The sequence below is a fragment of the Balaenoptera acutorostrata genome, chromosome 2 (assembly GCF_949987535.1).
Source record: "Balaenoptera acutorostrata chromosome 2, mBalAcu1.1, whole genome shotgun sequence".
Lineage (NCBI taxonomy): Eukaryota > Metazoa > Chordata > Mammalia > Artiodactyla > Balaenopteridae > Balaenoptera > Balaenoptera acutorostrata.
In genome coordinates this window covers 123,854,040-123,878,839 of record NC_080065.1, presented here as the reverse complement: position 1 = coordinate 123,878,839, position 24,800 = coordinate 123,854,040, and the positions used below count along the sequence as shown (strand labels likewise).

At 40.1% G+C, this 24,800-nt stretch overlaps 1 protein-coding gene across 2 annotated transcripts; it reads left to right on the top strand.

Moving 5' to 3' along the window:
- The first annotated feature begins 272 nt into the window (after positions 1-272).
- Positions 273-23,405, top strand: CDC25C (cell division cycle 25C). 2 transcript variants are annotated; one of them, XM_057539678.1, is made up of 15 exons: positions 273-510; positions 924-1,133; positions 1,822-1,916; positions 2,627-2,672; positions 4,496-4,529; positions 4,645-4,734; positions 5,701-5,769; positions 8,599-8,757; positions 17,791-17,943; positions 18,892-18,993; positions 20,018-20,080; positions 21,351-21,449; positions 21,986-22,119; positions 22,507-22,618; positions 22,819-23,405. In XM_057539678.1, the coding sequence occupies exons 2-15, from the start codon at positions 937-939 to the stop codon at positions 22,966-22,968; spliced, it is 1,503 nt and encodes a 500-aa protein (XP_057395661.1). In that variant the 5' UTR covers positions 273-510; positions 924-936; the 3' UTR covers positions 22,969-23,405. The 2 variants fall into 2 exon arrangements, with proteins under 2 accessions (XP_057395661.1, XP_057395660.1); XM_057539677.1 differs by having other exon boundaries at positions 921-1,133.
- The last annotated feature ends 1,395 nt before the right edge of the window (positions 23,406-24,800 follow it).

Sequence of the window (24,800 nt, the reverse complement as noted above, 5' to 3'; positions counted from 1 at the left end):
TAGGCCAGAGGGAGAGCCAATGAGGCGCCAAACTCCCTGTGGGGCGGGGCTTAACTCGGGCCTTGCAGAAACCTGGTGGGCCAATCGGCAGCCCGCTGGGCTGCGGGGCGGGGCAAATCTCGCTCCTTCCGGAACAGTTCACGCCCCCGGGTGATGTACGAGGCAAACGATTGGCCGAGGAGTGGGGGGGCGGGGGATGGTCTAGGCGGGTGCGCGGAGATTGGCTGGCGCAGCTTAGAGGAGAGCGGGATAGGTTATTGGGAGGGCGGAAGGTTTGAATGGTCAAGGCCTATGGCTGTTGATCTTGCTCTGAGGCTGTAACTTCGACAGTCCGCTGAGAGAAGCGGAGAAGCCAGACTCCGGCCTATCTGGTCGAGAGGCATAGCTGTCGTCTGGTTAAATCGCCTCCTTTCACCAGATTTCCTTGAATTCTGCTAGAGTCTTCGCTTGTGTGTGATTCCCCGCCTACTTCTCTTCCTCCTGAAGGCAAGTCTCAAACTCAAACCTGAGGTAAGCCCAGAGCTGTGTCCTCCTTGGAATCACGGGCCTCGCAAACAGAGGTTAGGGGGACAAAACAGGCATTATCGCGAGTTAGGAGACCTGAGTTCCTTCCTGTCAGGAGTCACGAGCTGTGTGGCCCCTAACAAGTCCAGGTCCTCTTTTCATTCCATCTTTTAAGGTCCTGAGGTTGCCTTTCGGTAAGTTCAGGTTCCGCTGGAAAGGCCAAGCCGCTTCGGGCAAGTGCTATTTAACCTTCAAGCCAAGATGTGGTTCATCGTTTAGGAATGCCCCCTCCTTCAATATTGATCCGCTTGGTCGCTGCTGGAAAGGGTGGAGGAGGTTCTGACAGCTAGACCATCTGTGATGTACCTGTGTAGATGACGTTCTCCCTCTCTTAGCTAGGTTTTATTTTTTCTTAGTAGGAACTCGGAGACCATGTCTGCAGAATTCTTTTCATCTACAAGAGAGGAGGGAAGCCCTGGCTCAGGACCTAGTTTTAGGTCCAATCAGAGGAAGATATTAAACCTGCTCCTGGAGAGAGAGACTTCCTTTTCCATCAGTTCAGATCTCCCTAGAACTCCAGTGGAGAAGAAACTTTTTGGTGATTCTGCAAACCTAAGCATCTTGTCCGGGTAAATCCACTTTTTCTTTTCACACCTTATCTCCTTTGCTCTTCTAAACAGTTTTTGGGTTTTTAAAAATTATCCTGGCTCAGAGATCAGGGTTTAAGTCTTAGCTCTGCCCTTGACTAGCCATGTGACCGTTTTGAGTCTCAGGCTTCTTTTCTGTGACATAATATCTTACTATCTTACTAGGATCTTGTGAGAATCAAATGATGTGATGTCTGGGAAAAGTCTTTGAAAACTTTATTGCATTATATGAGTTTCCACTTTATTAGTACTACTGTTAACGTTAATGTTACTGTACTTCAAATTCTGGACATGCCATGCCCTGATGTGTCAGCTAGCCAACAACGGTGGAGAATCAGAGTAGTACTGGAGACTCCAGGGAGAAATCAAATCTGTGTTGTTATGTTATGTGAGGTCAAGACCCACCTCAGCCAATTTTTAAAAATTACCTTGCCTCAATATGTTGGTGAGGAGAAAATGAGGTACAGATTATTAGAGTAGAGAAAAGGTGGGAGATTTTTCTCAGCCTAATCTGAAATATTTCCAAAAAACAATTAGCTTTATTTGGACACTGCTCAGATTATGTGATAATCATTGAGGGGTGTTTCAGATGAAGAGGATAATGTGATCTTTGCCTTTTAAGGATATTACAACCTAATGGGAATCTTGATGTATTATTATGTCTCAACAGAGAAACCCCAAAACGTTGCCTTAATCTTTCGAATCTTAGCAGCGGGGAGATGTCTGCCACTCAGTTCACCACTTCTTCAGACCTTGATGAAACTGGTAGGGAAAAGGGAGGTAAAAGCCTCAAGGGAAGGAATAACTGTTAGGGGTGAGGACAGAGTAGTAGGATAGAGATGGAAGGTGGTAAAAGTAAATAGAGAGCCTTGAAGATGGAATTCTTTGAGTACCTAGAGGATTTTTGAGGAGAATGATTCAGCCAATGGGAAGAGAATTGACCCCAATAGGAGTCACTTTGCATTGAGAAAGTTAGACAAGAAGGAATATTTTGTTGACTGATTGTGGGAATGAAAGTGGTAGTTAAAGATGAAAAGTTTTATGCCCTAGTCTAATCTCAGCAGAGGCAAAGAAACCAACATAAAGAAATACTTTGTCAGCTAATTCTTATGTGTTTTTATAGGGTGTGTACCCCAAAGGAATGTGTTTTACTAGTCAACCATTTTAGTATTTGTTCTGATTTCACATTTCCTGAGTGATAAGCTTTCCTTTCTACTCATGGAAAAAATCTCTGTAGGTTAGCATAATGCACTGCTTCTCAGAATTTTTTCTTTCAGTGACACATGTAAATTCTTAAGTTTCCATGAACTTGTACCTTATACCATGGTACCTTGTACCATGAAACTGGTACCTATCAAGAGCCTTTGTGTTCACAAGGCCAGCTTTTGAAATTAATATGGCTCACTGGTAATGAAGAAAATGAGAAGGAAAGACAAAATGCATGGACAAGAATAACTCTTCACATCTGATTGCAGGTCACTTGGATTCTACAGGACCTGAGGAAATACAGTTAGCTGGGATGTAAGTTCTTTTGCGAAATGAACGCCATGCTAAAGCCTTTTCAGCACTGACCTGGGGATTTTATCCTATGCAGACTCTGTAGAGTAGAGAATGTTTCACTTTAGATGTAAGTGGGCTTGGAGGCCTAGATTCTTCCCTTGAAATGTTTTTAAGTTTCCAAGATCTAAATTGTGTTGTGAAAATGAAGGCTATTCATTTTAACCATCACATACAATCAGTATTGTCTTTATTTATTTATTTACTTTTTAAATAAATTTATTTATTTATTTATTTTAGCTGTGTTGGGTCTTCGTTTCTGTGCGAGGGCTTTCTCTAGTTGCGGCGAGCGGGGGTCACTCTTCATTGCGGTGCGCGGGCCTCTCACTATCGCGGCCTCTCCTGTTGTGGAGCACAGGCTCCAGACGCGCAGGCTCAGTAGTTGTGGCTCACGGGCCCAGTTGCTCCTCGGCATGTGGGATCTTCCCAGACCAGGGCTCAAACCCGTGTCCCCTGCATTGGCAGGCAGATTCTCAACCACTGCGCCACCAGGGAAGCCCCAGTATTGTCTTTAGAATGGAGGAGAATGGTATACTGCATTTAGACGGAGTATATATATCTTAGTGGTTGAAAGTGCAGAGTGCAGGCTCTGGAATCAGAGTGTCTGGATTCCAGTGGCTTACTACTACTTCACCAGCTGACTCTGACAAGTTTCTTAATTTCAAGGGACCTCAGTTTCTTTATTTGTAATAAAGAAATAATAATAATGGAGATAATAATAGCACTTTACATAAATGGCTGCTGTGAGGATTAAATGAAAATGTGTACCTAATGCATACCATACATTTTATAATGTTTATTATTATTACTGTTGAAGATTCTTTGTTGGAGATTTTTTAAATTAATCTATTAATTAATTAACTTTTGGCTGCGTTGGGTCTTCGTTGCTGCACGCGGGCTTTCTCTAGTTGCGGCGAGTGGGGGCTACTCTTTGTTGTGGTGCACGGGCTTCTCATTGCGGTGGCTTCTCTTGTTGTGGAGCACGGGCTCTAGGCGCATGGGCTTCGGTAGCTGTGGCACGCGGGCTCAGTAGTTGTGGCGCACAGGCTTTGTTGTTCCGTGGCATGTGGGATCTTCCCAGACCAGGGATCGAACCCGTGTCCCCTGAATTGGCAGGCGGATTCTTAACCACTGAGCCACCAGGGAAGTCCCGTGTTGGAGATCTTTAAATGTTCAATCAGAGAGTACTCAGGACTGAAAAGTAATTTTAATTCAACTTATTAAATTTATCATAAATTTTCCATTTGACTGTTTTAATCTTTTTATAGTATTATTCTTCGATGTTTAGATGAATTAGGTGCCACTTTCATGCACTAGGGAAGGCTTTCCATGAGTATTTTTAATCAATACATGTGAAAATTTTACTTTATATTGCCTGTATTTTCTTTGAATTGTTTATATGTCCTAGCCCAGGTAAACTAGATAAAATCTGGAAAAGGAGGATAGAAATTCATAAAAAAATAAATATTAACTCCCAATAGTCAATGCTGAAAAATTAGTAAATTGTAAATTATGTCTGCATAAGATGTAGGACAAACTCATCATCTTTGATGCATATCTATATATATGGTTATGCCAGTGAAATGAGGTCCTTATCCCCAGGATGTCACTCAATGTCTTGATATTTACCACAGAGAACACCCTACATATTGTTATTGGAAGAGACATATCAACTAAGTACAGGTCTCCTAGAATGGAAGAAAGGGAAAGTGGGATGTCCCAAGCCACTGAAGAATAACCAAATCCTATTTGGGATTTAACTGACTGGCAGTTTTTTTTATCTACAGGAATTATCACCAACACCTTGTAAAATGCAGCCCAGTGAGTAACTCATCTTTCTTGGGTCTGAGTTTGTTTGTCAGGTGGGAAGCAGAGGGCTTCCAGCTTACCTGTGGCTTGAGGATGCTGAATGTTCTCAAAAAACAATCTCTTGTAGGCACAGCTGCTTTGTAGCACTCCGAATGCTTTGGACCATGGCCACAGGAAGAAAGATGCAATATGTAGCTCATCCGCAAATAAAGAGAATGTGAGTGTTTTAATGGAAACCTAGATCCATTAGCAGTTTTCTTCCTTTGAGTGGAGCAACTAACTCATCAGTATCATTATGAGACCTAGAGCTGTTTGTGCCTCAGTATGCTAGACAAGCAAATTGCATCACTATGGAAAAAAAATTCTTTATGGTTTGTTTTGTTTTTACCCTTTAAAGTTTGATCCTAGCTCCAAGTCTTCCACAGCAGGTCATCATTATTACTCACGTTCAGTTGATTGCAGTGTAAGGAATTTAGGGCTTTTTTTTTTTTTAAACAGATAGGGATAACTTACATAACTTGTTCACATATTCTTTGCATGGCTTCATATATAAGTCTAGGTTTCTTAATTTCTTCTTATTTCCCCCTTAGCCCAGCTTCTTAGCCCCTATTCTGAGGAAGTCATTGTCCTTTTTTGTCTGAGTCTCAGACCATCCTTCAGTTCCAAGTTGAAACTGGCCTCTGCAAAGCTACCTAATCGCTAAGATAATTCTCTAACTAATCCCTTCAACTAATCCCATTTTCTAGCCATCATTTTTCTTTTCCCCGCCTCCCATCCTTTCCCCCAGGTCAGTATCTATAAAAGATAGCTGCTGTTCTTCTTTGCTCACATTGCCTAAGTTATGCCCATGTTTTTGGCTGTTCTAACCAGCTTTTTCTTGGATTACAGTCCTTCTAATCTCCCTTTATAATCACTTTTTAAAAATCTCATCATTCCTTCCCCTGCCAGGCTCCCTTTTTCCTCCCTTCCTTTGGCTTGTGATCATAAAATTAGTACCCTCCAGAGCAGATCTACACACCATAACAAATCCAAACCATAATTTGTATTTTCACGGTACGTGGTCAACCTTGGTTACATATACTGTGTTTCGTAAGGATTATTCATGGCTTCATCAGATGAAATGTTTTTGGCAGGGTCTGCTGACACTTCTCTTCCTCCAGCCAATGTAGTTTTTCTTATGCAGGAAAACAGCACTTCAGAGCCCTTGGAGTGGTGGGTACCCAGGAACCTGAGGTCTCCTCTTTTTCTACTGGTGAGTCACTGGACATCTTCCTCAAGAGTCTACCGAGGTATTGTGGGGTAGAGGATGATAGATCTGGATTTATGCCCCTTTGAATTTTTCAAAGCTGACTTGGGTGAGAAAAGGGGTTGGAGAAGCAACCTTTGAGGAGGGAAAGGGAGATGTCCTCTGATCTTTTTATTCATTTAAGTTTAAGGAGAAGAAAAAATTCTTAGGCCTTTTAAAAATTTTCCCCTTTATTCTTTAAGTGTTTCTGCCCCCCCTTCCCTGATTTTAAAAGTACTATGTGCCCCTTGTGAAAATGGTATAAAAATATAGTAAAATATAAAAAAGAAAATAGCTACCTCATAGAGAAAAACCACTATTAACATTTTACCTAATTTCTTTCAATCTTTTAACCATGTGTACAGTTTTACAAAGTTGAGGTCATATCATATATATAACTTCATATCCTGTTATTTTTTTTTAATATTTTATTTATTTATTTATTTATTTATTTATTTATGGCTGTGTTGGGTCTTCGTTTCTGTGTGAGGGCTTTCTCCAGTTGCGGGAAGTGGGGGCCATTCTTCATCGCGGTGCGCGGGCCTCTCACTATCGCGGCCTCTCTTGTTGCAGAGCACAGGCTCCAGACGCGCAGGCTCAGTAATTGTGGCTCACGGGCCCAGTCGCTCCGCGGCATGTGGGATCTTCCCAGACCAGGGCGCGAACCCGTGTCCCCTGCATTGGCAGGCAGATTCTCAACCACTGCGCCACCAGGGAAGCCCCATATCCTGTTATTTTAAGTTAATATTAAAACTCTTAGTAAACATTACTTTTTAAGGGATGCTTTTATTCTAACACCTAGGTACAATACTTCCCGATTGTTGGACACTTAGTATCCACATTTTGCTTTTACAAATAATGCTATCATGTAAGTTCTTGAGCACAAATTTTTGCCTATGTTAAAAAATTTTTTATTTAGGATTAGTACCAAGACACTTAATTACTGGATTAAAAGGTTTAAATATTTTTAAGATTTTTGATACATATTGCCAAATTTCTTTCCAAAAAAAGTTCTAAAAATTTACATTTTCAGGAGCAATCCATGGCTCATTTGGATAATTTGTTATCACTTAAAAAAATTGCTAATTAGATGGGTAAAATGTTTTATTTTATGTTAAAAATAATTAGTAATGATTTCATGTGACTGTTAGCCATGTATATTTTCTCTAGTGAATGATTGTATCCTTTATCCATTTTGCTACTGGAGTCTTAAGTTACCCAGGCACTCACTTGTTGTGATTTTTTTCTTTTTTTTTAAAATTGAAGTACAGTTGATTTACAAGGTTGTGTTAGTTTCAGGTGTACAGCATCACTTGTTTTTAATAGACTATGGACTTAAGATACTCCAGAGATTTGGATTCTAATCTCAACCCTTTGGGAAAGCCATTTTAACATATCCCATGCTAAGTAGATAAAGTTGATCATTTTTCAGATTTTTGATTTCTTGGAGTAGGGGAAGACTTGGAGCATGGTAAATTACTAGATAGTCTTCTGTATACGTGTGTGTGATTTTTTTTTTAATGTAGTAAAATATACATAACATTTACCATCTAAACCATATTTTTGTGTACAACCCAGTGGCATTAAGTACGTTCACAATGTTGTACAACTATCAGCACTATCCATTTCAGAATTTTTTCATCCTTCAAAACAGAAGCTGTCTACCCATTAAATAATAACTGCGCTTTTCTCCCTCTGGTAACCTCTAGTCTCTTTTCGGTCTCTGTGAATTTGACTACTCTAGGTACTTCATGTAAGTAGAATCATATAATATTTGTCCTTTTGTTTCTGGCTTATCTCACTTAGCATAATGTCTTCAAGGTTCATCCATATTGTAGCATGCATCAGAATTTCATTCCTTTTTATGGCTGGATAATATTCCATCGTATGAATATACTGCATTTTGTTTATTCATTAATCTGTTGATGGACATTTGAGTTGTTTACACCTTTTGGCTATTGTGAATAATGCTGCTGTGAACATTCGTATAAAAATATCTTCAAACCCCTGCTTTCATTCTTTGGGGTATATACCAAGAAATGGAATTACTGCTCATATATGGTAATTCTATGTTTGATTTTTTGGGGGAACCACCATACCGTTATCCATAGCGGCTGCACCATTTGACATTTCCCACAGCAATGTACAAGGGTTCCAATTTCTCCATATCCTTGCCAACACTTGTTATTTTCTGGGGTTTTTTGTTTGTTTGTTTGTTTAATAGTAGCTATCCTAATGGGTGCAAAGTAGTATCTCATTGTGGTTTTGATTTGCATTTCCCTAATGACTAGTTATGTTGTGTATCTTTTCATGTGCTGATTGGTCATTTGTATATCTGTGGAGAAATGTCTATTCAAGTCCTGTTTGCTTCTGTTGTTATTGTTGCTATTGTTGTTGAGTTGTAGGAGTTCTTTATATATTCTGAATATTAATCCCTTATATGTGATTTGCAAATATTTTATCCTATTCACTTTTTTGATAGTATTCATGTGATTTGCAAATATTTTATCCTATGTGTTGCCTTTTCACTTTTTTGATAGTATTCTTCAATGCACAAAAGTTTTTAATTTTGAAGTCCAGTTTATCTATTTTTTCTTTTGTTGCTTGTGGTTTTGTGTAATATCCAAGAAATCATTGCCAAATCCAAGGCTGTAAAGCTTTCCTCCTATTTTCTTCTAAGAGTTTTATAGTTTTAGCTCTTACATTTAGGTCTTTGATTCATTTTGAGTTAATATCTGTATATGATGTAAGGTAAGGGTCCTGGATAGTTTTTAATATTGTCAATATAATTCATAGGACAATGGAAACGTGGTGGAAAGTGAAATGAAACATCTGGACAGTCCCATTACTACAGTTTCAAAATTAGATAAAAATCCAGAGCTAGGAGAAAACCAGACAGAGGAGATTTCAGATGAGTTGATGGAGTTTTCTCTGGAAGATCAAGAAGAGGCCAAGGTAAAGTACTCTCTGATGGTGTCTTTGCATTTTTCAAATTCCTTCATTATTTTTAATTAATTAATTAATTTGTTTGTTTGTTTGTTTGTGGCTGCGTTGGGTCTTCGTTCCTGTGCATGAGCTTTCTCTAGTTGTGGCGAGCGGGGACTACTCTTCGTTGTGTGCTTGGGCTTCTCATTGGGTGGCTTCTCTTGTTGCAGAGCATGGGCTCTAGGTGCGTGGGCTTCAGTAGCTGTGGCACGCAGGCTCAGTAGTTGTGGCTCGCAGGCTCGAGAGTGCAGGCTCGGTAGTTGTGGCGCACGGGCTTAGTTGCTCCGTGACATGTAGGATCTTACGGACCAGAGCTCAAACCCATGTCTCCTGCATTGGCAGGAGGATTCTTTTTTTTTTTTTTTTTAACATCTTTATTGGGGTATAATTGCTTTACAGTGGTGTGTTAGTTTCTGCTTTATAACAAAGTGAATCAGTTATACATATACATGTGTCCCCATATCTCTTCCCTCTTGTGTCTCCCTCCCTCCCACCCTCCCTATGCCACCCCTCTAGGGGGTCACAAAGCACCGAGCTGATCTCCCTGTGCTATGCGGCTGCTTCCCACTAGCTATCTATTTTACATTTGGTAGTGTATATATGTCCATGCCACTCTCTCACTTTGTCACAGCTTACCCTTCCCCCTCCCCGTATCCTCAAGTCCATTCTCTAGTAGGTCTGTGTCTTTATTCCTGTCTTGCCCCTAGGTTCTTCATGACCTTCTTTTTTTTTTTTTTTAGATTCCATATATATGTGTTAGCATACGGTATTTGTTTTTCTCTTTCTGACTTACTTCACTCTGTATGACAGACTCTAGGTCCATCCACCTCACTACAAATAACTCAATTTCGTTTCTTTTTATGGCTGAGTAATATTCCATTGTATATATGTGCCACATCTTCTTTATCCATTCATCTGTTGATGGACACTTAGGTTGCTTCCATGTCCTGGCTATTGTAAATAGAGCTGCAATGAACATGTTGGTACATGACTCTTTTTGAATTATGGTTTTCTCAGGGTATATGCCCAGCAGTGGGATTACTGGGTCGTATGGTAGTTCTATTTTTAGTTTTTTAAAGAACCTCCATACTGTTCTCCATAGTGGCTGTATCAATTTACATTCCCACCAACAGTGCAGGAGGGTTCCCTTTTCTCCACACCCTCTCCAGCATTTATTGTTTGTAGATTTTTTGATGACGGCCATTCTGACTGGTGTGAGATGATATCTCATTGTAGTTTTGATTTGCATTTCTCTAATGATTAATGATGTTGAGCATTCTTTCATGTGTTTGTTGGCAATCTGTATATCTTCTTTGGAGAAATGTCTATTTAGGTCTTCTGCCCATTTTTGGATTGGGTTTTTGTTTTTTTGATATTGAGCTGCATGAGCTGCTTGTAAATTTTGGAGATTAATCCTTTGTCTGTTGCTTCATTTGCAAATATTTTCTCCCATTCTGAGGGTTGTCTTTTCGTCTTGTTAATGGTTTTCTTTGCTGTACAAAAGCTTTTAAATTTCATTAGGTCCCATTTGTTTATTTTTGTTTTTATTTCCATTTCTCTAGGAGGTGGGTCAAAAAGGATCTTGCTGTGATTTATGTCATAGAGTGTTCTGCCTATGTTTTCCTCTAAGAGTTGATAGTGTCTGGCCTTACATTTAGGTCTTTAATCCATTTTGAGTTTATTTTTGTGTATGGTGTTAGGGAGTGTTCTAATTTCATTCTTTTACATATAGCTGTCCAGTTTTCCCAGCACCACTTATTGAAGAGACTGTCTTTTCTCCACTGTATATTCTTGCCTCCTTTATCAAAGATAAGGTGACCTTATGTGTGTGGGTTTATCTCTGGGCTTTCTATCCTGTTCCATTGATCTATATTTCTGTTATTGTGCCAGTACCATACTGTCTTGATTACTGTAGTTTTGTAGTATAGTATGAAGTCAGGGAGCCTGATTCCTCCAGCTCCGTTTTTCTTTCTCAAGATTGCTTTAGCTATTCGGGGTCTTTTGTGTTTCCATACAAATTGTGAAATTTTTTGTTCTAGTTCTGTGAAAAATGCCACTGGTAGTTTGATAGGGATTGCATTGAATCTGTGGATTGCTTTGGGTAGTATAGTCATTTTCACAATGTTGATTCTTCCAATCCAAGAACATGGTATATCTCTCCATCTATTTGTATCATCTTTAATTTGTTTCATCAGTGTCTTATAATTTTCTGCCTACAGGTCTTTTTTCTCCTTAGGTAGGTTTATTCCTAGATATTTTATTCTTTTTGTTGCAGTGGTAAATGGGAGTGTTTTCTTAATTTCACTTTCAGATTTTTCATCATTAGTGTATAGGAATGCAAGAGATTTCTGTGCATTAATTTTGTATCCTGCTACTTTACCAAGTTCATTGATTAGCTCTAGTAGTTTTCTGGTAGCATCTTTAGGATTCTCTATGTATAGTATCATGTCATCTGCAAACAGTGACAGCTTTACTTCTTCTTTTCCGATTTGGATTCCTTTTATTTCTTTTTCTTCTCTGATTGCTGTGGCTAAAACTTCCAAAACTATGTTGAATAATAGTGGTGAGAGTGGGCAACCTTGTCTTGTTCCTGATCTTAGTGGAAATGGTTTCAGTTTTTCACCATTGAGGACAATGTTGGCTGTGGGTTTGTCATATATGGCCTTTATTATGTTGAGGAAGTTTCCCTCTATGCCTACTTTCTGGAGGGTTTTTATCATAAATGGGTGTTGAATTTTGTCAAAAGCTTTCTCTGCATCTGTTGAGATGATCATATGGTTTTTCTCCTTCAATTTGGCAGGAGGATTCTTAACCACTGGGCCACCAGGGAAGTCCCTGAGCTTTTCTTTGTTAGAAGTTTTTTTTTTGTCATTGTTGTTGTTTTTAATTATTTTATTTTATTTTTTGGCTGCGCCGCGTGGCATGTGAGATCTTAGTTCCCTAACCAGGGATTGAACCCATGCTGCCTGCAGTGGAAACGTGGAGTCTTAACTACTGGACCTCCAGGGAAGTCCCTGTGAGAAGTTTTAAAATTACTAATTTAATCTCTTTATTTTTTGCAGGTCTAGTCAGATTTTCTGGTTTTTTTCTTGACAATAGTTTTTGTCTTTTTAGGAATTTTCCCATTTAATCTAAGTTTTCTCATTCATTAGAATATAATTGTTGGGCTTCCCTGGTGGCGCAGTGGTTGAGAATCTGCCTGCTAATGCAGGGGACACGGGTTCGAGCCCTGGTCTGGGAAGATCCCACATGCCACGGAGCAGCTGGGCCCGTGAGCCACAATTGCTGAGCCTGCGCGTCTGGAGCCTGTGCCCCGCGACGGGAGGGGCCGCGATAGAGAAAGGCCCGCGCACCGCGATGAAGAGCGGTCCCCGCACCGCGATGAAGAGTGGCCCCCGCTTGCCGCAACTGGAGAAAGCCCTCGCACGAACCGAAGACCCAACACAACCAAAAATAAATAAATAAATAAATAAATAAATAAGAAAAATCCTTAAAAAAAAAAAAAAAAAAAAAAAAGAATATAATTGTTCATAGTATACCATTATGATTTTCTAAAATTAATTAATTAATTTATTTATTTTGGCTGAACCAGGTCTTAGTTGAGGCATGTGGGATCTTTTAGTTGCGGCATGCAGGCTCTTAGTTGCGGCATGCGTGCAGGATCTAGTTCCCCAACCAGGGATCAAACCTGCGTGCCCTGCATTGGGAGCACAGAGTCTTACCTACTGGACCACCAGGGAAGTCCCCATTATGATGTTTTTAAAACTCTATATGATTGGTTGTAATGTCTTCTCTTTCATTTGTGATTTTAGTAATTTGAGTATTTTCTCTTTTTTTCTTGGTCAGTCTAGCTAAAGGTTTATCAATTTTGTTGATTTTTTCAAAGGACCAACTTTTGGTTGTGTTGTTTTTCTCTATTGTTTTTCTGTTCTCTACTTCACTGAGTTTTGCTCTAATCTGTCTTATTTCCTTCCTTCTGCTTGCTTTGGATTTACTTTCTTCTTTAGTGGAGATTAGGTCATTGACTTGAATTCTTCCTTCTTTTTAATTATAGATATTTACAGCTATAAATTTCTTCTAAGCACTGGTTTAGCTGCATTTTTACCTAAGTTTTTGTATGTTATATCTTCATTCTCATTCATCTCAAAGTATTTTCTGATTTCCCTTGTGATCTTTTTTGACCCACTGGTTATTTAGGAGTGTGTTAATTTCTACATATTTGTGAGTTTTCCAGATTTTTTTCTATTATAAATTTCTAACTATTCAATTGTGATCAGAGAACATACTTTGTATCACTTCAATCCTTTAAAATTTATTGAGGCTTTTTTTTATGTCCTAGTATGTAGTCTATCCTGGAGAATGTTCCATGTGTATTAGAGAAGAATGTATATTCTACTCTTGTTGGGTACAGTATTCTATAGATGTCTGTTAGATCTAGTTGGTTTATAGTATTGCTTCAGTTTTTGAGCTTTCTAAAAATGGAACCATACTAAATGCAGCCATCACTGGCCTTGCTATTCTCACCAGGGCATTTGTTGTTCCTTCAGCCTGAAACACTCTTCCCCTGGGCAAACATAATTTTCTCCCTCATTTCGGTCTCTTATCTCCACATATGTCACCTTAACAGAAAGGCCTTTCCCGACAAACTTCTAACCCCAATATTTTTCCTATCTTTTATCCTTCTTTATTTTTTACTTACAGCACTTTTCACAACATGAAAATACAGAGTATATTTATTTGTTTGTCTCTTCTACTCTCTGATTCACTGCTATGTCATCTGGTACGTACTTAAAAATTGTCAAACAGGTATGTGAATGTGGAAGTCTGGAAGTAAGAGCAGAAGTCTTGAGAGAAAAATTTGAGAGTCATCAGCATAGAGGGAAAGTTTAAATTCATGGGTAGAAAAAAATCACATATGGCAAGAGTGAGGAGTTTAAAAAAGCGCCAGGTTCTCGCCCTGAATCCAGCATCTGTTAGAGGTTTGGTAGGTGAGGAAGCTTGACAAAGAAGACTGAGAAGGAGCAACAGAGAGGTAGAAGCATCACAGTTCTTTTAGTAAACAGTTGTCTATACTAGAACTAAACTAAGAAACTAGGCTGTGCCATTGAAGCTAAATAAGGGATTAGCCAAGTCAGTGGAAGGCACTGTGAGCTTCAGGATGATACATGGCTAAAGAAGTGACTGTCTGATATGACAACAAGAAGATTGTTGATAGCCTTGACAAGAGCAGTAGAATGGTACAGACAGAAGCCAAGACTATGTGTGCTGAAGAGCATGTAAGCCATGAGGAAATGATGATGCCTCCTCAGTTTACAAAGTAATAATTATCCAATTTGACCTTTTTATAAAATTTGCAAGTAGAATTGAACTTTTCTTCTTTCTGGCCTTTGCAATGCTCTAAAACTCCCAGATTTGGAAAGTGTTCATTGATTCCTTAAACAATGAAAGCCATTAGTTGGTAGATCTATGACAGCTGGTCCTGGGATCTCCCCTCACCAGCTTCTGGTAACTGGGAAACTTCTAACTGGCTAGACAAATCTAAAGTATCATCATCATCATTCCTCTATGACCTAGCACTTATACTCCTTGCAATAAGTTGCCATTTGTTTTTATATAAATGTATTGGAAAGTATCTGTCAAAACAGTAGTGGCTGTTTCTGTTTGTTAAAGTAGTTTTTTGCTCTCGTTTATTTCTGGCTTCTTGTCCTTGGACAATATGAAACCCAAAGAGATGTTTATCACCTTCGTTATCACCATCATAATAGCTACCAAAAACGTAAAGCTTCAGTGCAACAGAATAGAGATTCGAGAAATAGACCTATGCATATATGGTCAATTGATAATAAACCAAGACACAAAAGCAATTAAATGGAGAAGGCATAGTCTTTTCAACAAGTTGTGCTGGAGCAATTGAAAATCCATCTGAAAAACAAAAACAAAAACAAAAACTTCAATCTATACTTCACACCATATATAGAAATTAGCACAAAATGGATCATGGGCCTAAATATAAAACCTAAAACTGTAAAACAACTGAAGGAAAAAACATAGGAGAAAAATGTTTGTGACCTTGTGTTAGGCAAAGATTTCTTAGATGTAATGCTAATAAATGGATACATTTCACTTAGTAGATAATTAATTCAAACTCTTTAAAATGAACCCTTAGCTTAACAATTACAGTGTGTTCTAGAGAGGCTCTTTTGGTTAAAAGAAACAAAGATTGCACTAAGGCCAGCAAATTTGAAATTCTGATCTGGCTTCCTCCTGCATTCTTCTCAGGGCAAAACTGAAGTTACATGAAGGGAAGTCTGTCATGGAGGCTGGGTAGCCTGCTCCTCAGTTCTTCACCACATTTCCTCTACCACCGTACCTTTGGTTCATCCATCCATTCATCATTGGCATCATGGCCTTGACTATATCGCTTGGCTTCTTCCTTTTTTTAAATTTTTTTATTTTTTAAAATTATTTATTTATTATTTATTTATTATTTATATTTTTGGCTGTGTTGGGTCTTCGTTTCTGTGTGAGGGCTTTCTCCAGTTGCGGCGAGTGGGGGCCACTCTTCATTGCGGTGCGCGGGCCTCTCACTATCGCGGCCTCTCTTGTTGCGGAGCACAGGCTCCAGACGCTCAGGCTCAGTAGTTGTGGCTCACGGGCCCAGTTGCTCCGCGGCATGTGGGATCTTCCCAGACCAGGGCTCGAACCCGTGTCCCCTGCATTGGCAGGCAGATTCTCAACCACTGCGCCACCAGGGAAGCCCGCTTCTTCCTTTTAATAAAGCTTTGGCTTCTGCTGCTGCCTAATTATTTTGATATTTTCCAAGTTAGACTCCCAGAGAGGGAACCTGATTGGCCCAGGTTATTTTTACATATTCTTGACCACTAAATAGGAGTGTTCAGTCAGCAATATGGTCCAGTCACCAGTGGCTTGGAATAGGGTTGTGGAGACATAGGGAGATGACTGGCAGGGGTCCAAGGGAAAAGGTAGTTATAGAATGTTGGTATATCAAATGTGAACTGTACCTTCAACTGGTACCATGAACAATGGAGTTTTCCTTAGGACCATGGGTGTGACAAACACTGTCGTGTAAATATAGTTATTGTAAAGTAAAATACTGATGTTCATATTTTCTTCTCCTAGAAACCATTTACTATCAATGTGTGTTCTAATTTTGGCTCTCTTATCTCCTATTTAGGAGATCTAGCACCCTCCTAAATCAATCCATGGCAATTAATGAGGTGAGTGTATAAAGAAGGAAACAAAGGATAAGAATCTTGGATTAGTTGAAACTTGCCATCAGAGGTCTTTTAATATATCCCCCTGCCTCTGGGTATATAACACACCTATCATGCCTTTCAAAGAGACAATTAGTCCATCCTCCTGTATTTAGTCTATTCCTGGGCCAGCAACTCCCAAGACTAGTTCTTCATGGTATTTAATCTATTTTTTTCCCGATGGGCTTCATAGTTTCAATCCTATAATGGTCATCCTGATATTAGATTCTAGTGTTTTCGTTTCCCTTGCATGCTGCTTATTTTGCTATATTTCTTCCCCATTCATCCCCTCCTAGAAGGCTGAATGACATTTTTTCTCTCTCACTCCACAGATTGAAAATATTTTTAAAAAAAAATATTTTTCCCCAGAAAGTTCCAAAAAGTAAGCTTGAATTTGCCCACACAGGAAACTATTTACATAACATTTACATTGTATTAGGTATTATAGGTATTAGGTATAGGTATAGGTATTAGCTGTATTATAATCTAGAGATGATTTAAAATATACAGGAGGGACTTCCCTGGCGGTTCAGTGGTTAAGACTCCACACTTCCACTGCAGGGGGCATGGGTTCGATCCCTGGTCAGGGAACTAAGATCCCACATGCCGCGCAGCGTGGCCAAAAAATAAATAAATAAAATACAGTATACAGGAGGATGTTCGTAGATTATATACAGATACTACATAGTTTTAAGTAAGGGACTTGAGCACCTCTAGATTTTGGTATCTGTAGTAGTCCTGGAACCAGTCTCTCACAGATACCAAGGGACAACTATATACTCTTGCTTCTTAGTACTTTTTCACCCAGGCTAACTTTTTTGGCTTGTCATCTTCAGTTTTGTCAGCGTTCTTCAATCTTGATTGTCAGGGTCTTGGACTTCCTTGGTGGCGCAGTGGTTAAGAATCCGCCTGCCAATGGAAGGGACATGGGTTCGATCCCTGGTCCGGGAAGATCCCACATGCTGCAGCGCAATTAAGCCCGTGCGCCACAATTACTGATCCTGTGCTCTAAAGCACACGAGCCACAACTACTGAGCCTTCGTGCCACAACTACTGAAGCCCGTGTGCCGCAACTACTGAGTTCGCATGCCACAGCTACTGAAGCCTGTGTGCTCTAGGGCCCACGTGCCACAAGTACTGAATCCATGTGCGGCAACTACTGAAGCCCGTGCGCCTAGAGCCTGTGCTCTGCAACAAGAGAAGCCACTGCAATGAGAAGCCTGCACACTGCAACGAAGAGTAGCCCACACTCACCGCAATTAGAGAAAGCTCGCGTGCAGAAAGAAGACCCAACACAGCTGGAAAAAAAAAATTGTTTTTTGATTGTCAGGGTCTTAGGATCCCATAGAGAAACTATCATATGACTGGAGGAACTAAGCTTGCATTTGCTTTCTTCTACAAGAATTGTTATATATAAGATGGTCAGGTTGAGAATTTGGCTGGATTTAAAACATCTAGGAGAGATGGAACATCGTGCAGTCTGAGGAGATAGATGTTAATGAGGAGGGGAAGACAGGTTGCTTACCTGGGGCATTGTTTCTCAAACTTGAGTGTTCCTAGGAGTCACCTGGGCATCTTGTTAGAGTGCAAATTTTAACTTAGCAGGTCTGGGGCGAAGCCTAACACTGGGATTCTGCATTTCTAACAAGCTCCCAGGAGATGTTCACAATGCTGGCCTGCAGACACACTTTAAGGAGTAAGAACCTTGGGGTTTCATATTTCCAAACAGGCATCTGTGAACAGGAGCTGCCTGTATCGCTCCTCTTCGTTGCCAGACAGTTTGAACAGTCCAAGACTGAAGCAGATGGTAAAATTCAAGGACAACACAATACCAGATAAAGTAAAAAAGAAGTATTGTTCTAGCCACAAAGAGCTCAGGAAGGTAAGAAACTTTTTAAGAAGACAGGCTCTTTAATCTTCTATCTCGTCTTCTCCACTTTTCTGGTATGGGGATTGCTTTAGTATATCTTTTGGTCTTCTTCCTCATTACTTTTACTTTTATCTCTTCCTTCCATCTTCCTGTTTTCTTTTCTACATCTGCATCCATATATAAAATATTTAATAATAAATATGTTATATTATATTATAATTTTGGAAATGATGTCATTGTATTGTCTTCCCAACCCTCTTTTTTAAGATCTGAGAGAGTACAAGGGAACTTTGATTGGTAAGGACATTTATTGTTGTTTTATATGCATTCTGAGAGAAGTAGCATCCTAGAGCACACTTGTTTGGTGGAAAGCAAATTCTGAAAAACTTAGCCCTCATCCCCTATACCTCCTTTAAAAAAATCTCAATACATTTGGCTATTTTATAAAATCAGTGTATGACGTTACAGAAAAATGGAAAATGCAGGTAAGCAAAAAGAAGCCATTGCAAAATGCCCATAATCCCACAGGCCAGAGATAATTACTGTTAATACTTGATGTATAGTCTTTCAGACATTTTTTTAATGCAAATATGTTTTTTCTTTTATTAAAGTGGCATTATAAAGAACATGTTTTCTAACCTACTTAATGATATCATGTCATATTTTCATGTCAATGAAATTTACAACATACTTTTTATTCCTTAATAGTAATCTATAATGTGTGGATATGATTTGTTTAGTCAAGATCCTGTTATTGATCATTTATTAGTAATTTTTCTCTGTTGTAAACATCCTTACAGCCAAATCTTTGTACATATCTTTATTTTCTTAGTAAAACAAGTGGAATTATTAGATCAAAGAGTATGCATATTTTTAATGTCTCCCTCCACTCCTTCCATCCCATGGTTTTTAAACCTTTAACATGAGGACTGGGGGTGGGGGGAATCTTGTTGTCTTCAGGGCTTAGGTATAAAGAAAATGGCCTCCCTCTGTGACATTAATATGACTCAGATGCTGGAGGAAGATTCTAACCAGGGGCCTCTGATTGGTGATTTCTCCAAGGTGAGTTTGGTTACACCAATCCTATATTTCATCCTGTATTTTGGATCTGAATCTTCTCTGCTTGCAGAGGACACTAGGTTTAATTAATCATGCATCTTCACCAAGTACTCATTGATAACCTGAAAGTCCTGTAGTGGTAGATCTAGGCCCTAAGCCTTTCATGAGAAAGGATTCCTTATTCATTCTGGGAATATCCAGAGCAGTGGGGAAAATAAGAGGCTTTTTTTTTTTTTTTTTTTTTTTTGGCTGTACCGTGCAGCATGCAGGATCTTAGTTTCCCAACCAGGGGTCGAACCCGTCCCCCCTGCAGTGGAAGCACAGAGTCTTAACCACTGGACTGCCAGGGGAGTCCCGAGTATGAGGCTTTCTACTTTTTTTTTTCTTTTAATATATTTTAAAATTATGTAAATCATACTTGGTCACTACAGAAAAGATGGAAAATGAAATCTACCCTAAATCTTGTCAGAGTATTATTGCTTTTATTTAATATTTTCTTGGTGTATATTCCTGCAGACTTTTTTCTGTGTATTTTCGCAAACACACATGCATGTACACAAATACATTTTTTGTTTTTCCATGTTTGTTTTGTGATCTGTTGAGGTTTTTATTCCCTCTCATTTGATGTATCAGGAACATCTTTTCATGTCAATAAACAGTTCTGCTTCATCATTTCATCACTTTTAATAGCAGCACAGTACTTCTTTCTTTCTTTCTTTTTTGGCTGCCCATAATTTCTTGATAAATCCTTTCTTGTAGGATATTTACTTCTACAATTTTTCCTTATGGACTATATACCAAGGTGGACATATTTGTAGCTAAATCTGAAACTTTGTACACATCCGTAATTATTTCCTTAGGATCAGTTCTTAGAAATGAAATTGCTGCATATACACGTTATAGAGACCATTGATTTCTGAAGGCATCTGAGGTTTTAAATGTCATTTGGAAAGGACAGTATATGGGTCATGATCTCAAATTTGGGTATAGAGAACTTGCTGTTATTTCAGCTCTTGGGTATTTCTAGGTATGTGCGCTGCCGACCGTGTCAGGGAGACACCAAGATCTGAAGTACGTCAACCCAGAAACAGTAAGCAGATTTCTGGAGATGGTAACTGGTTACATAAGCTACCATCTGGTCTGTTCTGTCCCTAAAATCCCCACTTCCATTTGTATTTATTTCTGTGTTCACTCATACAGGCTCTTTATTCAACTGAAGCTGTATTAAAGGACTCTCTTTTATATGCCCCTTTGTTTTTAATTAAACAAATGATATATAATTGTTATGAAAGAAAGGAAGGAAGGAGGAAGGGGAAAGGAAAAAAGTAAAAATCACCCAGTTAGGCTGAACTTACATCCTGGTTTACATGTTACAATCCCGTTTATGCCTATTAGTGTAGGGTAATTATTAATAGTGTTCTCTTTCACTCTCAAAAGTGTCCCAGTTTGTGCAGTAATTATTTGGTCACTCTACCCATAACCTCACCACCAGAAATAAGCACTAGTAATACTTTCCTTATGGCCTTACACATTTTATTCTGGCATAAGTTTTACAAAAATAGGATCATAATAAACATGTAATTTTGCAATTAGCTTAGTAAGACATTGTAAACATCTTTCTATAGCAATAAAAAGATATCTATATTATCCTTTTAATGGCTATGTAATATTCTGTTATACTGATAATGTCTAATTTATTTAATTAAACCCCTTTTATTGAGTATTTAAGTTATTCATAATATTTTGATAATTTGAAACAATGGTGAGATGAATATTATTGTGCCCTATCTTTATGTACTTTTCTGTTTACTTAAGATGTTAGAAAAGAAATTGTTGAAAGTGTAATTGCATTTATTTTTATAGGTATTTACAAAGTCCCCTCCAGAAAGGTTGAACCAATCGACATAACTACACGAAGCTTAAGTTTCCTCTTCTGGATATCACCCCTTTCCTTCCATATCCCTTTCGGGAAACTTGCTTTCTAATTTTACAGCGGTGGGTGGGGAATCATTTCTCATTTCTTCTTGTAAAATCAGGAGCTCTAGCTGCTACCTGTGCCCTTACAGAAGTCCTTGGGTATCTTCTCAGAGGCTGACTGCAGTCATGCCTGCCTCCAAATAAGTAGCCTGAGTGTGGTTTTCCCTGATGTCCTGGCAATACCAGCTATTTTGGTTCTCCAAAAAGGCCATTTCCTATTTTATCCTCTTATGTGGGGTGGGGCTGCATCACTGCCATATTTCAACCATAGGGGGACTTTGGAGGCTGGGTGTACAGTGGAATGCTGTGCAAATCAGGAACTGTGTGACTGGCTCTTCTCTCCCTCAGAAGAAGCAGGATATTCAATCATAGTTTCTGTGCAGGTGGCTGCCTTGCTTTTGGGGAAGTTCCAGGGTCTGATAGAGAAATTTTATATCATCGATTGCCGCTATCCATATGAGTACCTGGGAGGACACATCCAGGTAAGCTTACATTGAGGACTTAGCAGGGAAGGGGCTGGGGATAGCTCTTTATTGAGAAGTCTGGACAAAGCGTCCTGTGAACTCTAGAACCAGGGCAGATATCATACATTTGGAGCACATCAAGGCTGTTAGTCCTCATTCCTGTTCTAATTCTGTGTACTTTGAGCAATTTACTTTCCCTTTCCCTCTTAGACCAATCTCCCTATTTTCTATAGGAGCCAAGAGCTCCTACCTGGAAGTAAAAACATTCATCCAAGGACTGAGAAACACTTTGCAAACACTTAATGCTTACAGACATTCCTCACAATGATCCCTACACTTCAGGCAGTTCCATTCTATAAACATTTATTGAGCACCTACTACATACCAAGCTCCATGCCAGGCCCTGGGGGTAGATACAGGTAGATTGCCTTTCTGAAAGTACTTATAGTCTAGCCTTCCTGAACCAAATATTTCAAGATGGTATTCCAGTTATTTCTAAGTGTTGGCCCTGTTCACAGATCCTTAAGGAAATACTTAATAAAATTCTTTTACAGGGAGCTTTAAACTTGTACAGTCAAGAAGAACTATATAACTTCTTTCTGAAGAAACCCATTGTCCCGTTGGATACTCAGAAAAGAATAATCATTGTGTTCCACTGTGAATTCTCCTCAGAGAGGGGTCCCCGAATGTGAGTGTCTACACAGGGTAGGGTGGGTGATGGAAATGGATCTTGAGTAGGGACTTACAGCCAGGGAACCTTCCCAGATCAGTTCAGACAGAGACTGAATCAATGAGTGCTTTCCACTGAAGTTTGAAGAATGTTAAGGAGGTGGAGGATAGGGGTTTCTACAATTCAAAGGTTTGAAGCAGTGAAGGAAAAAGGATTGGGAATTAGGTACCAATGGAGCAAAGGAGAAAGAGTGGTGCCACTTGGACCGTGTTTTGCAAAAACAGATCTGGAGCTCCTTTTGAGGGTTAGCAAAAGTCTATTCTTCCTCCCCTTCCCCAGTGAATAGCCCATGGAATCCTGAACTCGCTTCTTTCCACCCCACCCATCCCTGGATTTTCTCTAAAGGTACCGCTCTCTGAGACAAGAGGACAGGGCTGTGAACCAGTATCCTGCACTGTACTACCCAGAGCTGTATATCCTCAAAGGGGGCTACAGAGACTTCTTTCCAGAATATATGGTAAAGGATGGGGCACATGGGGCAACCGGGGAGCCCAAACTCGGGGAAGCCTACTTTAGCATGCAGCTCCCAGGTCCTGCAAAGCCCTCTGAGAAGAAACTGCTGCTCCTTCTTAGCCACTACTTGCAGCATCTCTATTATACCTAGTAGGCAGACTGCAGGCATCAAGAGGATCCCTTACTCTGTCCCCTGCCTTTCAGGAGCTGTGCGAACCACAGAGCTACTGCCCTATGCATCACCAGGACCATAAGGCTGAGCTGCTGAGGTGTCGAAACCAGAGCAAAGCATGGGAAGGGGAGCGGCAGCTGCAGGAACAGATTGCCTTACTGGTGAAGGATGTGAGCCCATGATATCAGCTCACCCACTGGCTGCCTAGGACTCACCAAAAGACACTGTAGAAACCCTAAGCAGAAAGAGGCCATCTTCTATTCAGCTAAACCCAAGATGTTAAGAGATGTCAGCAAACCAACAGGCTGCCAAACTACTGAAATCCCAGGCCTGGGGACTGGTTAGGTGTCAGTAGAGCTGCTGGCTGGTGGGAAGTTCTGGAGCTGGCTCTGTAAGGCTGGAGCCTTGGGTTGCATAGAGATTTGTGTTGCTTCAGGGAGCTGTTGCATTCCTCTTCCTAACTGCTTGAGTCTCCTCAGAGGTCAGCCACATCTTTTTCCCCGTGGGCTTCTGGCTATGCAAGAGAGAGTTGCCCATCTTCTTTCTCTATATTTTCCTTCTTCGTTTCCCTCTCTCACCTTTTTTTTAAAATGGGAAAATAAACATTGAAGAATGAGAAATGCTATTGTGAGCCCAGTCTGTTCCTAGAAGATGTGTATAAGGAAGTAATCACCACATTAAACTCCTTTGGACAAAGATGTAGCCATCTCTATTCATAGCTGAGGCCAAGGTGCTTTTCTCCAGACCATGGTTCTCAAAGTTTGGGCCCTGGTCCATCAGCATCATCTGAACTTGCCTGAAATGCACATTTTCACAGCCCACTCCAGACCTACTAAATCAGAACATCTGAGGTTAGGGCCCAGAAATCTGGGTTTTAAAAATCTCCTTTTCAGGTGATTCTGATACATGAAAGGCTTGAGAACCACAGCTCTGGAATTAAGGAAAACCTTTTAAATTTCATTCTTTAGCAATGTTCCAGGCTTTGCTTTCCTAGACCATTCCATAGTATGAGTTGCCTAAAAGTGTGCCCCAGACTCAACACTCAATGGTATCAAGGCTCAGAAAACCAAAATAATTGCCATTCTCTAAGGCCAAGGGATAGGTCTGAGTTGGGCTCAAAAGGTTCCTTATCTACAGCCTCAATGGAGTTTTGACTTTTCCCATTTTCCAAAGTTTTTTTCTCCACTCCACTTCATGTCTCACAGAGACAAGTTTAGGATTTAGGATGGTTGGAAGTAGAGATCCGTGCTATATGAAGATAGGAATAAAAGAAAAGTACCTAGCAAGATCAGTTAGACTTCAGAAAGATATTTTAAATTGCATTCTTCAGTATTATCCCAGGCTTTCCTATCTTAGAGCTCTTTAAGGTGAGTAGGCTTTTGTCTGTGTAGTAAGGTACAGCCCTACTTGGCCTGGGTGGAAGTGGAATTAATTGAACATTGTCTTCTCTGGCATTAACCTAGTAGTAGTGATAGCTCAGGACTAGAAAAGGACAAAGGGCTCTGAAGCCTAGACTGACACAGAATGGAGACAAAAATGATATCTTCCCAGGTTCTGGAGCAGGGAGACTTTTTAAAAGTGAGTGGGAGGGAAGGAGGGCATTAGCCATAGGGCAGCCCAACAGTGTGCCAGAGTGACTGGATTGATTTTTGCAAGGTTCGCAAGTGCTATTCTCCCGGAATGCTGCGTGCTTGCCTCACAGCAGAGGGCACTGCTGTATTCTCTAAGCCAGCCCCTGCAGCCTGCAGCCTCCACTCCTAGCTGGAGCCTGTCTGTCCAGAGGGAGGCTCCCTCTCTGACCTTCTGCCTAAGCCCTTGAGCTCAGAAGGGCCGGCGGGGGGGGGGGAAAAAAGGAGAGAAAAGCTGCTGCTACATTAGGTGGAGATAGCTGAGGGAAAGATGCTGCTTCCCTGTCCCACTCCACACACTTCCCCCCACCAAGCAGGAACTTCTAGTTGCCTGAGCAGGAAACTGCTGGAAGCACCTCCACTTCCAAGTGTGACGAGGGGTCCCT